This window comes from Aquarana catesbeiana, linkage group LG03, assembly GCF_042186555.1.
Source record: "Aquarana catesbeiana isolate 2022-GZ linkage group LG03, ASM4218655v1, whole genome shotgun sequence".
NCBI lineage: Eukaryota > Metazoa > Chordata > Amphibia > Anura > Ranidae > Aquarana > Aquarana catesbeiana.
Genome location: NC_133326.1, coordinates 259930362 through 259948480, shown reverse-complemented (window position 1 = coordinate 259948480; position 18119 = coordinate 259930362). Strand labels below are relative to the sequence as shown.

General features: G+C 42.5%; 1 protein-coding gene across 4 annotated transcripts in view; it reads right to left on the bottom strand.

The window, feature by feature from the left end:
• OSBPL8 (oxysterol binding protein like 8) overlaps positions 1-18119 on the bottom strand; it is a 411605-nt gene that overhangs the window by 25241 nt on the left and 368245 nt on the right. For all 4 annotated transcript variants that reach the window (XM_073620008.1, XM_073620009.1, XM_073620010.1 and 1 more), the window contains 4 exons: positions 16692-16790; positions 16512-16609; positions 4001-4090; positions 49-185 (listed from right to left, as the gene is read on the bottom strand). In XM_073620008.1, coding sequence (XP_073476109.1) covers positions 49-185; positions 4001-4090; positions 16512-16609; positions 16692-16790 — 424 coding nt within the window. The remainder of the gene's footprint in view (positions 1-48; positions 186-4000; positions 4091-16511; positions 16610-16691; positions 16791-18119) is intronic.

Here is an 18119-nt window from a genome sequence, read left to right as displayed (position 1 = left end):
GTCTGCCCCAGTGAAGTATAATGAAGACCAAGCCCAAGAGGCAATTACCTTTCAGACTCAAACTCTCCTTGCTCATCATAGTGAACTGTGCAACGTGTTAATCTGCGCTGCTTTATTTCAGTTGTTGGGTTCCAGAAAGTCTCAGATAGCTCTGTCTTCTTGTCATTAATAAACACTTCACTATCCTGAAAAGAAAAACACAAACATCAAATAATATTATATAGACTTCAGATACCACCATCTTTAAACTAAAATAATCTTTAGTCAAAAATGATAGAAGTGTTATTGCTAAAATTTGGAAATAGAATAAAAAGTATTTGTTTACTAAAAAAAACGGTCTGTGCTGTGGTGGCAGAATATACTTAGAGGGGGCCTACTGGAGGCATACAAGAAGAACGATTTAGCAAACCAAAATAACCTTATTTCATGAAAAATCTAAATTTTTGGAGTGTATGTATAATTAATGAATAAAAATACTACCAATATAATAATAATTTCCTTTACCATTACATATTACTGAAATATATACTTTTCCAGAGACACTACTCCCAAATATCCCACTGACCACAGTAGTATGCAAATAAGCTGCAAGCATTCAGTTTATGCTAATGGCAGTCATAGCAGCTTAGCTAGACTGCAACAAGATCTCTTTCCGGAACTTAACATATTAGAGCTTTACACCCTTGGCCAGGCTCCATGCATACTGGACGTTAAAATAACGTTCCAAAAATGCCAGTACCTTTGCAGTGAGTCTTTCAACGTTTTTAAATGTTTTTGCAATAGCGTTTTTTTTTTTTTTCAATGGATCAAACCGTTAAATGCTGGTGAGCCACGTTTATCAGCGTTTAACGTTTTTAAGCATTTTTTTGTGGTCAGAAAAACAGCTCCTGAACGCAATTTTAGGGTGTTCAGACAACAGCCTATAAACTCCACTGCTGATAAACGTCCAACGTCTATGTGATAACACAGAGGGGAGTTTATGGGCTGTTAAAAAAAATGCCCAAACTCCCAAAAATGACCATTTATGAGCTTCAGTGTGCATTGAGTCTTAGGGAAGAATCATCCTCTGGCACTGGATTGTATTAAATAACATTTTTTGAAAAATTTAGAAGTAGAGGGAAAAAAGAGAGGAAGGCATGTGAGAGGGGAAATAGGGTAATGGCTAGGGGAGGACCCGGGAAATCAGAAAAAGATGGTCACTTCTAACTCCCCTACCTGCAGTTATTGGCAAACTATCATATACAAAGGTAGACAAGTAAAACGTTTTGAAGCAAACTGAATACTCTAGCAAAGTGTAAAATAATCTAAGAAAACCGTGTTTCATAAAAGTTTCAGTTTAGTCTTCCAAAGCAACCATATTTATAATATACAGTATCTCACAAAAGTGAGTACACCCCTCACATTTTGTAAATATTTTATTATATCTCTTCATGTGACAACACTGAAGAAATTATACTTTGCTACAATGCAAAGTAGTGAGTGTACAGCTTGCATAACAGTGTAAATTTGCTGTACCCTCAAAATAACAGCTGTTAATGTCTAAACCGCTGGCAACAAAAGTGAGTACACGCCTAAGTGAAAATGTCCAAATTGAGCCAAATTAGCCACTTTCATTCTCCAGTATCATTTGACTCATTAGTGTTACAAGGTCTCATGTGTGAATGGGGAGCATGTGTTTTAAATTTGGTGTTATCGCTCTCACTCTTTCATACTGGTCACTGGAAGATCAACATGGCACCACATGGCAAAGAACTCTCTGAGGACCTGAAAAAAAGAATTGTTGCTCTACATAAAGATGGCCTAGGCTATAAGAAGATTGCCAAGACCCTGAAACTGAGCTGTAGCATGGTGGCCAAGACCATATAGTGGTTTAACAGGACAGGTTACACTCAGAACAGACCTCACCATGGTTGACCAAAGAAGTTGAGTGCACATGGTCAGCGTCATATCCAGAGATTGTCTTTGGGAAATAGACATATGAGTGCTGCCAGCATTGCTGCAGAAGTTGAAGGGGTGGGGGGTCAGCTTGTCAGTGCTCAGACCATACGCAGCACACTAAATCAACTTGGTCGGCATGGCTGTCCTCCCAGAAGTAAGCCTCTACTAAAGATGATGCACAAGAAATCCTGCAAACAGTTTGCTGAAGACAAGCAGACTAAGGAGATGAATTACTGGAACCATGTCCTGTGGTCTGATGAGACCAAGATAAACTTATTTGGTTCAAATGGTGTCAAGCGTGTGTGGGGGCAACCAGGTGAGGAGTGCAAAGACAAGTGTGTCTTGCCTACAGTCAAGCATGGTGGTGGGAGTGTCATGATCTGGGGCTGCATGAGTGCTGCCGGCACTGGGGAGCTACAGTTCATTGAGGGAACCATGAATGCCAACATGTACTGTGACATACTGAAGCAGAGCCTGATCCCCTCCCTTCGGAGACTGGGCCACAGGGCAGTATTCCAACATGATAACGACCCTAAACACACCACCAAGATGACCACTGCTTTGCTAAAGAAGCTGAGGGTAAAGGCGATGGACTGGCCGAGCATGTCTCCAGACCTAAACCCTATTGAGCATCTGTGGGGCATTCTTAAACGGAAGATGGAGGAGCGCAAGGTCTCTAACATCCACCAGCTCCATGATGTTGTCATGGAGGAGTGAAGAGGACTCCAGTGGCAACCTGTGAAGTTCTGGTGAACTCCATGCCCAAGAGGGTTAAGGCAGTGCTGGAAAATAATGGTGGCCACACAAAATATTGGCACTTTGGGCCCAATTTGGACATTTTCACTTAGGGGTGTACTCACTTTTGTTGCCAGCGGTTTAGACATTAATGGCTGTGTGTTTTGTTATTTTGAGGGGGCAGCAAATTTACACTGTTATACAAGCTGGACACTCACTACTTTACATTGTAGCAAAGTGTCATTTCTTCAGGGTTGTCGCATGAAAAGATATAATAGGGGTGTACTCACTTTTGTGAGATACTGTATGTCATATTACAATGCTTGTGCACTACTAGTTGATCATAGGGCAAGGGTAGTTTGCTTCCACTTTGTTACCAGGTTTTCTCTCCTGCACTCAACTACTGACCGGGCAGTCTGCCCATCACAATTATGGCTTAATAGTGGACCAGTCTTTAGGGCAGGAATCCTAATTAAAATCTGTATACTAGAGCACCATGGAATTCAGAATGCTCTTTGTAAAATACAACTGAATGTAGAGACATTTAGATGTTCCTCCTACATCATACAAAAGATTTTAAGCAGATGGTCTACTAACCTAACCAGTTTCCTACCCTTCTTCTATTCACTAACCCACCATGCAGAAATCACTTCTCCTTCCATTTACTTGGTAGTGTTTCTGGGATCCCTCAACCTCAGTGCTGCTGTTATTCCTGGTACCTGGGTGCAGAAGTAATATAGACTGGCTGCCTAATGTAAAGCAGCACCTAAAATGCAGAGAGCTCAAAACTACCACCAGGTAAGCAAGTGATTTCTGCATATTACCTAAGAGAAGAAAAAAATTTTAGAAAATGGACTAGGATAGTAAAGTAATTTAGGTCTACCTAAAAAACATCTGTTTGGCTGCAAGTTTGATTTAAAAGTTAATTTTCTGTGGCAATGCTAGGATAACAAACAAATGGAAATATAAACAAGCTACCTCATGTTTCTAGGTACAGGTGCAGAAATTGTGGGAGTGGGCCTCAAGAAAGGAAAACTTTGAGATACTGTTTCTTGTAAGAGATTCAGGAAATTGCCTGATTCATGGCAGCCCTTGGCTGCTGCCAAAAATCACATGCATGTCTAGAGTGTCTAACTACAAAATAGTTTTTACCTCTAACATCAGGTCTGTGTGTTAAGTCATGCCCATTGGTCCCACCCAATTATATCACATTAGCCGAATTGATTAACGAAAAAAAAAGAAAATCTTAAAGCAATAAGAAGAAGCCATTGTGTATGCCATTTAGAAATCATTTATCACATCAGGGCCGTCACTTACTGCCACTTACCCAGTTCCCCTCCAGTGTTGCCAAGACTTCCTTTCCCAACTTTATCTTCCCTGATATCTGATTTACACTGTCTTCACTACCAAGAAAGGGCTGCAAGGCAAACATGCAAGTTTGAAACATAGAAAACAATGAATACATGAAAGCAACTGTTAACTTTGCTAGTACTTTGCTTAAAATGTGATTTGTTTTTCTTAGCTATAGCTTGACCTCAATCAGATGGCTGGATCATGCATTGGAAGCTTTTAACTTGCTATTTAGTAGCAGATCTTCTGTTCCTTTGTACACGAGACTGAAAGCTGCATCATACACATAGGACTACACACCTCATTCAGGTGCGGATGGTTTTATGGTTAAAAAAATAAAAGCATCACTGTAATGTTTGTGCCACACAACGCATTGTCATTTTTCACTACGTTTAACTTCTGTACCACTAACTCTTAAAAAATACCAGCACATAAAAAGATACCGCACATTATTCATACTCAGTATGTTTAGAGTCCCCTTGACTAATTTGGAGCATACATTTCTCCTAAATGACCACCTAGAACGCTGGAGAAAAGATAGCGTGGTACTAAACATATCTGGTTCAAAGAAGCATTTAGAAATCTTTCAAAATGGTCTAAGAAGCCATGCTGTTTAAAAGCTTAAAGTGGAAGGCAAGTCAAAACCTAAGCTAAAAAGGATAAGTTCACCTTTGGGAACATGTAATATGTTCCCAATGCTCCCCCTCCCTGTGGCAGCAGTACGGGGAGAAGTTGGGGTAGTATGGCTAACAGTGGCGGTGGGTAATGCAGCCCCTCTAATCTACATGCGGGGCGCCAGATGCATGGACTCCAATGGGGTTTTTTTTTTTTTTTTTTTTTTTTAGAAGCACGTGATTAGAGCCATAGGCTCTAATAGGCTTCACAAAGGGTGGGCTCGGGGTGCAAAAAAATATAACACCAGCCACCACTGACAGGTAACCCGATACACTGACAGATCTGCAGGAGACCTGCATGGAATCAGTGATCTGCTAATCACTGGTGCAATGCTTTCCAGGCTCCTGCAACAGAAAATAATAAATGCAGATTTTTAATATAATCTTTATTTATACAAAACATAAAGTAACATGTCTCAATAGGCTTTCTTCAACATGTAGAAAAAAATTGAAAATTTCAAAGACATGTATAATATATGCGAACACACAAAACACATCTACTTGCTTTAACTTATTCTCCACTAGGAGATAGCGACAACCTTAAAGGCATACACACAGACCTAGAACACGATAAAGAGTTAAACAAGTAGGTTTCCAGAACCGATCCCGGACCGTCAAAGACAGTTCAAGTTCTAATACTATGCTGAACAACAATGCGGTCCTGTAGGCCTTGCTACTGAGGAAGGGGAGCCAAATGGGGCCATCAAACCTCCTAAATGAACATTTTTAACTTCATCTGAACACTGTGTCAATATGTTACCATGTTTCCTGTAAGCAAAATATTACAGTAGTCTCATGCAGTGAAAAGGGCAATAGTTTTGTGGCCTTTAAATTTCACAGAAAATGTACATGATTCATGCGGATGTAAAATTTACAATTTTATGGAAACAATTATAACTACAGGAAGCTAAAATGTAGCATGCCAGTAGGGTACAGGAGAGCAAGAAAATACTTGATGGTTACCATCAATTGCAAATAAGGCAAGTCAGCTACAGTAGAAAATATGCAGAAGGAGCAGATAATCTAAGCATCACTGGCTTGTAGAAGAGTTTAAAAAGCTCTGCAAGTCTCAATGAGGTAGTTGCCAGTAGGAGCTGCAATTTTTTCATATTGACCAGACACCTACCTTATAATCCTTTAAACATTTTTTATTATTTTTGGCCGCAGGAATAAAACAGATGCACTCAAAATAAATTAAATAAGTTAAATTTCTGTTTCCATCAAAGCTACACTGAGGCTCGGTTCACATCTATGCATTTTGCGATTGATGCGTTCTACAGTGCACATTTTGCTGTGCATTTTTCGTTTTTTTTTTTGCACATGCGATTTTGCGGTGATTTGCATTTTTATGCTTTTTTTTGGCCAACTTGTTGGGCAGATTAGAAGCAACAAAACGCAAACTGCGGCAAAAATGCACTACATGCTTTTCTGCAGGTTTTCAATTGAACTCTATCAACCAAAAAAAGCACAGTTTTGCATTTAGAAAAGTATCTGGCCCTTTCCAAAAACACAGAGGCTGAAAAAATAGGATTTTTATAGCAGCTTACCTGTAAAATCCTTTTCTTGGAGTACATCATGGGACACAGAGCCTTAAGTAATTACTTAATGAGTTATAGGCCACCTTCAGGTGTTGACACTGGTATAACCAATCAAGGAAGTTCACTCCCTGTATAACCCCTCCTCCTTCCAGGAGCACATCAGTTTTTGTAGCAAAGCAATATACTTAGATCCCAAAAAAGAGGGGAGGGTCCCATGATGTACTCCAGGAAAAGGATTTTACAGGTAAGCTGTTATAAAAATCCTATTTTCTTTATCGTACATCATGGGACACAGAGCCTTAAGTAATTACTTAATGGGACATCCCATAGCAATGCTACTTGAGGGGAGGGAGAGACAACCTGCAGGGTACCCCCAGACTTGAGGATCTATACTGCTGCCTGCAGCACACTGTGCCCAAAGGCGATATCCTCATACCTCCTTACATCCACCTGATAAAAATTTTGTGAGTATATGCACTGAAGACCAAGTCGTGGCCTCACAGATCTGAGCCATGGAGGCCTGGTGACGACTGCCCAAGAAGCACTAACCGACCTGGTAGAGTGCGCCTTAACTTGAAACGGCGGAATCTTACCCCTTACATCATACCTTAGAATTATCACTTGCCGACGGTGGATTTCGACACTGCCTGTCCTTTCTTAGGACACTCTGGCAGAATAAATAAGACATCAGTCTTACGAATCTTGCAGTTGCTTTTAAATAGATTTTCACTGCTCTCACCACATCAAGACAATGTAGTGACTTCTCTTCCCTGGAACATGGTTTTGGAAAAAACGATGGCAGGACAATATCTTTGTTCAGGTGAAAACCTGAAACCACCTTTGGCAAAAAATCTGGACGAGGGCGTAACACCACTCTGTCCTCATGAAAAATCAAATAAGGCTCTTTACAAGAAACAGAAGCCAATTCCAAAACCCTCCTTGCTGAGGATATAGCAACCAAAAATACCAACTTCCTTGTCAAAAGGACTAAGGGAATATGCTGTATCGGTTCAAATGGCTGTTTTTGTAACACAGACAAAACTAAGTTCAAGTGAAGTTTGACAGGCGGATTAAGCCGCGTTACCCCTTGTATAAAACCCCGGACTAAAGAATATGTAGAAAGTGGTCTTTGAAATAAGACCGATAAAGCTGAGACTTGGCCTTTAATAATACTCAAGGCCAATTCTATTTCTACCCCTAATTGTAGAAAGGCAAGAATTCTGCCTATGATATATCTCCGAGGGTGCCAACCCTTGGATTCACACCAGGAAACATAAGCCCTCCAGACCCTATAATATATAGTTCTGGAAGCTGGCTTCCTTGCATTAATCAGGGTAGAGATAATTGACCCGGAAAGCCCACGTTTCTTCAGAAAGTGGGTTTCAATAGCCAAGCCGTTTTTTAGAGACTGTAAGGAAGGATGGAATATAGGTTCCTGTGAGAGCAGATCTGTCCGTAGTGGGAGGGACCATGGGCCCTCCACTGCCATCTTTATGATTTCTGCATACCCTGACCTTCTAGGCCATGCTAGTGCCACCAGAATTACAGACTTTCTTTCCAGCTTGATCCTGCAAAGAAGTTGAGGCAGCAACTGAATAGGGGGGAATGCATAGATCAGTGAGAACTGATCCCATAAGGTCACCAACGCATCCGTTCCGCATGCGAATGGATTCCTTGTTCTGACAACAAAGTTGACTAACTTCATGTTGAACTTGGATGCTAGAAGACCTACATCCAGAGTCCCCCATCTTTGGCAAACAGGCCGAAATATGTCGGGGTGAAAAGATCATTTCCCTGAGAATAACTGCTGGCGACTTAAGCAGTCTACCTGCCAATTCTCTACTCCCGGAATGAAGACTGCCGAAAGGCATGGAACATTCCTTTCTGCCCAATTTAGAATATGGTTCACCTCTCTCTGTACTGAGAGACTTTTGGTGCCCCCTTGGTGATTCATATAGGCCACAGCTGTGGCATTGTCGGATTGAATCCTGACAGGCCTTTAGATCCAGACGTACTGCCCGAATCTCTAGGATATTGATGGGCAAGATTCTTTCGATTCTTGACCACTGTCCCTGGATAGTTCTCTTTTCTAGTACTGCTCCCCAGCCTTAAAGGCTGGCATCCGTCATTACCACTTTCCAGATGACTGGTCTGAAGGATTTTCCTTTCAGCAGATTCTGGGTTAGTAACCACCAAGTGAGGCTTTGGGACACTCTTGGGGACAGCTGCATTGGCAAGTCTAAAGCTTGAATTGTTTTGTTCCAAGCAGACAGGATACTGTTTTGCAACAGTCCTGAATGGAACTGGGCATAGGGAACTGCTTCGAATGAAGCCACCATGGTTCCTAGCAACCTCATGCAAAGGTGAATTGAGGGATCATCATTTGACCTGACCATCCGCACCAGCTCTCTTATTTGATGAGTTGATCTTTGCCTAAGGCAAGAACAAACTTTCCTGGGCTGTGTCTATGATCAGACCCAAGTACTCCAGCCTTTTTAGCGGTATTAAGGAAGATTTCTCTAAGTTAAGAATCCAACCCAAACTTTTCAGATAGTTGGTTGTAGTGCGTACGCTTTGCTCCAAACGAGCCACCAACTGATCTATTAGCAATAGATCGTCTAGGTACGCTACGACTGTTATGCCCTGTGCCCTTAACCTGGCTAGAGGTGGGGCCAGTACTTTGGTGAACACCCGGGGTGCTGTGGCTAGCCCGAAGGGCAGGGCTACAACTGGAAATGCTGCTGTTCTAACTTGAACCGCAGAAACTTTTGATGAGTGGGAAATATAGGGACATGCAAATATGCATCCCTGATGTCGATTGACGCCAGAAGTTCTCTTTCTAGAAGGATAGGAACTACTGTCCTGATCGTCTCCGTGCGAAAGGAGCGGATCTTCGGGAACTTATTCAGCTTTCTTAGATCTAGAATGGGTCTGACGTCTCAATTTGGTTTTGGTACCATGAAAAGATTTGAATAAAACCCCAGACCTTGCCCTTTTGTTGGGATCTGTCTGATCACCCCTTGAGATATTAATCAGTCTAGTGCCTGAAACAGAGATTGTCTTTTCTCTGGATCTTTGGAAACACTTGACTTTAGGAAGCAAGGTGGTGGAAAATCCCGAAATTCCAGCTTGTACCCCAGCGTTACCGTGGAGACCCATCTGTCCTGAATTTCCTCTTTCCAGACTTCTGAAAACTGCAGAAGACTTCCCCCCACCTTGGTGAGGGGGGTTGCCTCTTCATAACGAGGCTTTAGGATTCTGCTTTGCAGGTTTACGACCCCAGGACTTCTTTTGAGCCTGGGTTTGATCCTGAGGTTTTCCTCTAGAGTCTGACGGCAGAGGCCGTCGCCACTGCCTAGAGGCAGAAGCCCATGGCGCAGGGGAAAGAGCCCGTTTAAATGAAGGGCATTCATACTTTCTTTTGACTGGCAAAAAGAGTACTTTTCCCACTAGAAATTGTTTGGATATATTTATCCAAGTCTTCCCCACATAATCGCTCCCCATGAAAGGGGAACTCAGTTAGGAGGTTTTTACATGGTGCTTCAGCTGACCAATTTTTTAACCACAGGATTCTATGCATATGCACAAACATAAGCGTAAGGCGGGACACCTGGAGAATAGAATCTTTAATGGCATCTATGGCAAAGCATAATGCCTTTGGTAGTTCAGCTAAATCCCGAGCTTGTTGTGCAGGAAGCTCTCTAAGAGCCTGTTTAAACTGGTCCTTTAGGGATTGGCAGACGCCTATTGCAGCGACTGCAGGCTGAGTAACGGTACCTGCCATGGAAAAAGCAGATTTTAGCAGGGATTCCAATTTTTTATCTGTTGGATCCTTAAACATCTGTGCATTGTTTACAGGACAAGTTAGGTTATTATTCGCATTGGAAATCGCAGCGTCAATTGCTGGTACTTTTTGTCTTTTGGAGAATTTCGCCTCCAGGGGATAGAAAATTGAAAATCTCTTAGGAGGGAGAAAATGCTTATCCGGGTGATCCCATTCAGCAAAAATAAGCTGTTCTAGTAATGCATGTTCAGGAAACGCATGCAAAGGATGAGAAGGTTTTAAGGAACTCGAGGAAGAAGCCGAGCTTTCTGGAGACTCCGTTAGGAACAGCATGAAAGTAGAACGAACCATCTTCATAAGAGTTTGTATCAGCAATTTCTCAGATTGAGGCGCTGAAAAAGGTTCATCTACCGTTGTTTCCTCCACAGAGGAATCATTGGTTTGCTTTTCCTCCTGATCGACTGAGGGTAACCACTCATCCTGTGCCCACTGTTCCCCTTGCAAAGGTTGTGAAGTGGGGGAAGGGGATCTAACATGCTTCCTATCCATTTGAATGGAGGATGTGATTAAAGCCGCTAATCTTTCTTCCAGACCGTGCAGGGAGGAGGAAAGGGCATCTTCAGTCATGTATACAGGGGCTGAGATGTGAGAAGCAGCTGCACCATCAATTTGTTCCAATGGCTCACCCTGCCTTGCCAGAACTGGTAATTCAGGCGAGGATGACAGCGTGGACATGCGGCTTCAGATCCTAATGCCTGGGTGTGAAACCTTTAGTACTTTTTTGTTTTTTGTGGTGTCTTTTTTGGCAGGCATAGTCCTAAGTACAAAAACAAAGGCACTATACAAATTGCACTTAATCACTGAAAATAGTCATGACATTTAAAGCCGCTATAAAGTTCAGCCTGGGAAAAAGGTGTCCTTCCTGTATCAGGAATGCCAGTTTTGCAACCCATACGTGTCCCACAGCTCCTGTGTCCTTGTGTTGCAGGCTGATTGTTCCTCCTCTTGTTCTTCCTCATCAGCCGAGGAGAGACTGTCACAGCTGTAGCTTTATCTGTTTTTAGCCTGCTGTGCATCCTCGTGGACGTTCACGGCACAGCGTTTAGGCCCCGCCCCCTCCGAGAAAAAATTCCAGCCCTTTTTCTATTTCAAATGTTCCCGCGCCTGCGTGTGGCGTTTTTCGGATCCCAGACCCAACACGAGGGGGGGGGGGGGGGGACACAGGCATGCAGCAGTAGGCACAGACAGTAGTAAAAAAACAGCCATAGTAAAACAACTTTAGCGGTATTAGTGGGACCTCCGCACCCCCCCGCCGCGGGGGGGGTAATGTAAGGGGAGTACAGCACTGATATCCCCTTAAGCCTCTGGTCCCATCAGGGGGGAGAAAGAAAAAATTTTTACAGATTTCTTTTACCTTGAAAAGTCTCCCTCCACACACTGCTGCAACCAGACACGGACCGAGCTTTACAGTGAAGACAACAGAGTAAGGTATGTGCATAGACTCCCTCTAGTGGAGAATTAAGGCATGACAACATTTTTTCCCTAATGGAAGAAATACATAGGTGTTTTTAATACCCAAGTTTATTCCCTTACCTTATCCCCACCGCAGGATTTGCTGAATTAACAATGACAAACCAACCTTCACCCATCAGGGCGGGTGTTTAGCAAACCTTCAAGAACCGGGTCCCTAAAACAGGGTTCCAACTTCATTGGGCCTGTAAAGAGCACCCCATCAGGAAGCTTAGGTAATGTAGCAAGACCTAAGCCCTGGGTTCCTGGGGTTCAGCCGTACAAAGAGAGGCATTACAAGCAAAACCTCTTGCTTCGGATTTGAGGTCCCAGGTTCCATCCCTTTAGGCCTCAATGGCACTTTGGATGGATCTGGTCTATGGAGGCTATTTAAATCCAGCATGGATCCCTCCTGGAGCTCCTCGGAGCACAATCTCACTCGTGACCAATACCTTAGACACTGGCGAAAAAACTGATGTGCTCCTGGAAGGAGGAGGGATTATATAGGGAGTGAACTTCCTTGATTGGGTATACCAGTGTCAACACCTGAAGGTGGCCTATAACCCATTAAGTAATTACTTAAGGCTCTGTGTCCCATGATGTACGATAAAGAAAAACATAGATGTGAACGTGTCCCATAGGAAACCATGTTAAATGAACTGTAGTGTGTTTCTGCAAAAAGCACCAAAAAACGCATAGGTGTGAACCAGGCCTGAGTGGCCTCATTTATAAGAGGCACCAACCTAAGAGCCGTTGCTCAACCAATGCAATCCAGAGCTTAAGGTGTCATGCATACAGCACTTAGATACCTTGTCAGTTCCACTACAATACAGATGAACTAGTGATAGGTGAAAAATAGATTCCTAATAGGATTAGTTTGTTTTTCCTCATCTCACAAATCCCTGCATAAAATGACACAGTGCTCTAGATCACATGGAAAAAAAAAAAAAAAAAAAAGGACCAATTTAAGTAATCATGAAATGTATTTTATATACAACACGTTTTTATTTCTTCATTAATTCAATAGGGATGGAAGTATACGTTCAGTTATGTATGGTTTATTCATTAATATACAGCAATGGTACAGTTTTGTACATTTACATTTTTTCAATGCTAATTTGTCCATGGTGCGTTAGCATGGGATAGGGTTAGGTGAGTGCATTTGTATTATTATACATAGCCCCACCCCTACATGCTGATGGGCTTGTCATGGTTGTCTGTGAGGCGTTCGGACACCGGCTGACCATCACAGTCTCGGGAGCTGTGAGGCACACTGGACACTTTCCCCTCCGCGGGGGTTCGGGCTGTGTTCCACTGTGCTTAGACACCACGCCTCCAATGTCCCATGCATGATGTCGGCTGCGCAGACAGCATGCCCAGCCATTGAGTTTGTCCATCTGGCGTTTCCTTGTGAGGGTTTTTGCGCCAAAGGCCTAGCGGAACCCCGCCTGGGTATTGGCGTCTCCCCTCCCACCATGCGCCTTGCGTGATGTTGGCAGTTACCCATTGGTTGATAATTGAGTACTTATACTCCCCTCAGTGTGTCCAGACAAACCCTGTGGCTGTTTTTTCCTGTCGACACTGTGCACCAATCGATCATGTATTGATCTAGATCCCAAGGTAATACTTTGGCCCCTCCCCTTCTTTTTTTTTTTACCTGGTTTTCCACACCGTGGGTTTGAGTGTGGTCTCCTTTCTGGTTTTAGGCTCTATTATGTTATTCTTTACAATATCTATTTCTCAACTACATCCAGGCTTCACCTATTATATTATGTCAACTGCACTTTCTATTACCTTTTGTAACCAGAATTGGTTCATCATCTTCACTTTTAATAGGTACACTAGACTGGTATTTGTCATATCAACATTTCTATCTATTGCATTTATTCACAGAGGTTTATTATGATGATGTCTCCTTTACCACCCTTATCCATGGGATACCACACTCCCTGGAAGGTCTGTCCCCTGATGTTTTGCCATCACTGCACCTTGGGTTATACCACCTCAGCTCCTGGGACTGATGAACAATCCGGCTGGACCTTAGCCTTCATCACTTCACATGTAGACTCCTACTTGCTCCTTAACAGGGTGGGTTCCTTGTTTATTTCCCTCTTCCCTTAATACCCCCCTCTCCTATGCTGATACCCATTGATAACAATCCTTATCATCTATTAATATCTTTAGATCCCTTTATTGCATCTGCTCCTGATGAGTGGAGGTATTCCACTCATTAGGTGGAGGTATTCCACGAAACGTGTCAAACTACTTGATGCTACCCACGTGTTTAGATTCTAGGAACAACTTTCAACATGTTACTTACCATTGCATATGTTCTATATTTATACTATTCATATGGATCAAAGGAGTCTGGCACTACCATGTATTACTATGTTATTATGCTTGTATGTATTACATGTATGGAATAAAACATTTTATCTTTATATAAAATGGTTCCCTGTTTATATTTTACCATGTTACAGCGTTTTTTTACTACTATGATTCACCTGCCAGACATATTTGTAAGCCATTTACACTGCATGCTTCATATAAAGCCCCAATTTTTCCTCCCCTAGTTAGTTTCTCAATTTAGAGATGTAGACTTGGAACTATTCATTGCTCCTATGCCTCATATAAAGTCCCACACGTTTTTTATTTCTTCATCAACTAGCTAATGGGTCTACATTTGTTTTGATGTCATAACAGCAATCAGAGTAAAGGGAACCACTCCAAATCAGTCAAGAATTCACGGGTTGCACAGTGCTTATCTGCTTAACTCTAAATAAGTTTACAGGAGGGGAGATTCCAGAGATGACCTCATCAGTGTGCTCCTTCTTCTCCTCCATCATTCAATCAGTAGGGAGGGAAAAAGAGGTTGCAAATAAGCTCTTTAGATGGGTAATATTACTATGAGTTCAGGGGTAGAAGGGTGTAAAAACAGAACTCCAGGAAATAAAAAAAAAGCTACCACTGCAGTGTACTTCCCCACCAAGGGTCATTTTTTTTCGTCCGAAGTTTAGCTTTAAACTTTACACATAGAGGATGCTTAAAGTGGTTGTAAAGGCTAAATTTTTCTTTTTAACCTTAATGCATTCTTTTAGGTGTAGCTCCCCCCTAAATAATTGGCTGAGCCTGATCTTGGTTCAGTGATCAGCCCTAGAGCAGCTGAGCTGCTCTCTCTCTCTTCCTCCTCACTGTACTCAGTAAGAGCAGTGGGAGACATTAGCTCATGCTGCTGTCAATTAAATCTAGTGACAAGGGAGCAGGGGCGAGGCCGCACTGTGTGTGTCAGCAGGCGCTCACACTGAAGTTTAGGATCGAACCCGCACGAGTACCCCCTAGCAAAAGGCTTGCTAGGAGGGTTACTTGAAGGCAGCAGGAGCCAGAAATGCCGACCGGGGACCCCAGAAAAGAAGAATCAGGGCTGCTCTGTGCAAAACCATGATCCTTTACAATTACTTTAAGATACATATGGGGCATAGAACAGAGACCATAAATAATGCAATCGTGGCTCTGAGATGCACATTGCACTGATTTCATTGTCTTGTTTCCATACACATTCAGCAGCTATCATAGGCAATGGTCATTACCAGATTGACAATACAGACAGATATTGTGAAAATCAACAAATGTATCTACTCCTGCTCAGTGATTTTAAATGATTAAAATTAGATACCGTATATACTCGAGTATAAGTCGAGATTTTCAGACCTTTTTTTTTTTAAGCGTGTCATGCAGACAGACGGCGGCCAGCGTGTGATAATACCATCCGGCGGCCATTCCACTGTTCAAAAGCCGCGCCTCCTCCTCGTCTGTGAAAGGCAGAACACTCCATTTCCCAGCAGTCAGTGTACAGCCTATCACGGACATTCTCTCATGCTTGTCCATGGTATGAGGATGAGAGAATGTCCATGACAGGCTGACTGCTGGGAAATGGAGTGTTCTGCCTATCACAGACGAGGAGGAGGCGCAGCTTTTGAATAGTGGAATGATGGCTGCCGAATGGTATTATCACGCGCTGATCGGTGCAGAGCGGCACACGGAGGATGGAGATCGCCACACAGAGGCATGCACAGGACACAGGTAGGCTGCACAGGACACAAGGACACATGCACACAAACACAGGGACACATGCACAGGACACAGGGACACATGTACACATACACAGGACACAGGCTGCACAGGACACAGGGACACATGCACAGGACACAGGGAGGTGTACAGCTGCAGATGGGCATTGCTGACCCTCTTTTGCTACTTACAGTAGCTGCTGCATTTCTCACCCTCGTCTTATACTCGGGTCAATAAGTTATTCCCAGTTTTTTGTGGTAAATTAGGGGCCTCGACTTATATTCGGGTCAACCTATACTTGAGTATATACGGTAATCAAATTCCTGCCTGTCCAATAGCATTTCAGGAAGAGATCAACCATGGCGGCATATCATTTTTTTCTCAAAACAGCTGTCCAAATGTTTGTGATAAAATCGCCCCATACGAATCTTAAAACACAAATGCTCACGCAAAGCATAAAAAAAAAAAAAAAAAAATTGACCTTCCTGTGCATAGTATATGATAAGAAGCTAAGCACAGAAAGGGATGCCAATGGACATTTTCCTTACATAAAACAAACACAAAGAATTGATCTGATTCACGATTGTGATCAGGATGGCAGGTTATGCACTCTTCCTTTTCCAGAGGTGGAAAGTGACTATCTCCTTTTATGAACCCTAGATAAAGACAATCTCTACAAACACTAACCAATGCGGGCAATCAGCAAAACTGCTGTGTGTTTTGAAAAAGAAAAAGCAATACTCCTGTTCATCAATCAAAGTCTAGATTTATCTTTCACAATGTTGCATATCTCATTAATTCTCAGCCTACTTCATAAAGCACTGTGACCATTTACTGTCAGTCATTTACATGATAGTTGCTGGCGTGCCTAATAAAGCGACCACTCAGTTTGTATAAAAAGAAAAACATGCATACCTTTAATTTAAACTCTAGAATGGCACTATACCCAGTTTTCTCGCAGGTAATGGTGACATTTCCTCCAAGCTCTAGAGTCATGGTGCCATAAAGGATTCCTGTAGAAACACATAAATAGGTAATACATTGGCAGGATATTAGGCAATGCCATAACATAGTACTAGGTAGAAGGATTCTTACCTTTACAGTGTGCATATGGCATAGTCATAATGTAGTCCTCTCCTCTGTTAAGGAATGTTAGTCTTCCATCTCCTTCCAGAAGAGCTGAGAGGGAATTGCCTGTGGGATAAAAATTTTCAAAAATGAAAGTCTATCTAAACCCAAAAACTTAAAGTGAATGTAAACACCATTCATGAAATTTGAGCTGGGCACATATATATCTGCAGTGTTTTCTGATCTCTCTTCAGAGCACTAAGTCCCGTGGCTTTAACCTGCTCCGTTCTTCTGTTATCGGCATGATAACTTCTGACAAGTTCTCTGTCAACTTTGATAAAACCAGCCTGAATTTTGTGTCAGGCTGGTTTTATCAAAGTTGGGTGCTATAAATAGATTAGCAGAGAGCTGGTCTATTCACATCACAGCTCTGCACAGCTTCTTCCTTTTTCTGCCTGTGGAGAGGGTGTGTGTGTCTTTCCTCCAATTAGAGGTCTCACAGTGTATGGAAAGAATCCACACCCACAGGTGAATCACATGCACTTTCTAAACAGTATACAGGCATAAAGCTGAAGACAGCAGATATACATGTAAACCTTATGTAGGAGGGTTTATTTCATCTCTGTGTATCATCTGAGGCTGTTCACATCCCTGGGTATATGTGAGGGCTTACATCCACTTTAAACAAAATATATTGCTGCATATGTCCTTGTAATGTAAGATAAATATAAATGTCTTACTTTAAGTTACATTATATCAACAAGGTCATCCTGTCCCTGGGTGACAACACCTACTCAGTTCAACTGCAGTGTTGTCAGTCTACAAGCAGCAGCTCCAATACACAGTGCACTGGCAGAGTTGCCACTAGTTACCACAGAAAAAAATAAATAAATAAATTCTGCTGGAGTACTCAAACGTGTACAGAATTATGATGCTGCTATTCATACAAAGTGTCCAGGATCTAGATCACACATATAAAAAATAAAAAAATGTAACCCATTTAAATAATCATTAAAATGAAAGAATTTAAAAGTGGTTGTAAAGGCTGAAGATTTTTTACCTCTGTGCATGAAGGTAAAAAACCTTCAGTATGCAGCTACCCCCTCAGCCCCCCTGATACTTACCAAAGCCTGATCTCGATCCAGTGATGTGCACAAGATCTGAGGCTCTCCGGGGTCTCTCCCTCCTGATTGGCTGAGATGCAGCAGTCATTGGCAGGGCTGAGTCGTGCTCTCTGTGTCATATGGAAGCAGAGAGCTGGCTCGGGAGCGAGCATGCACGAGTGCTCCCACAGCAAGCGACTTGCTATGAGTGGCCCCAGGCAGGTGGGGGGGGGGGGGGGGGCAAAAAGGTGGCGGTGGATCTGAGAATAGGAGGATCAGGGCTGCTCTGTGCAAAACCACTGCACAGAGCAGGTAAGTATGACATGTTTGTTGTTTGATAAAAAATTATAAA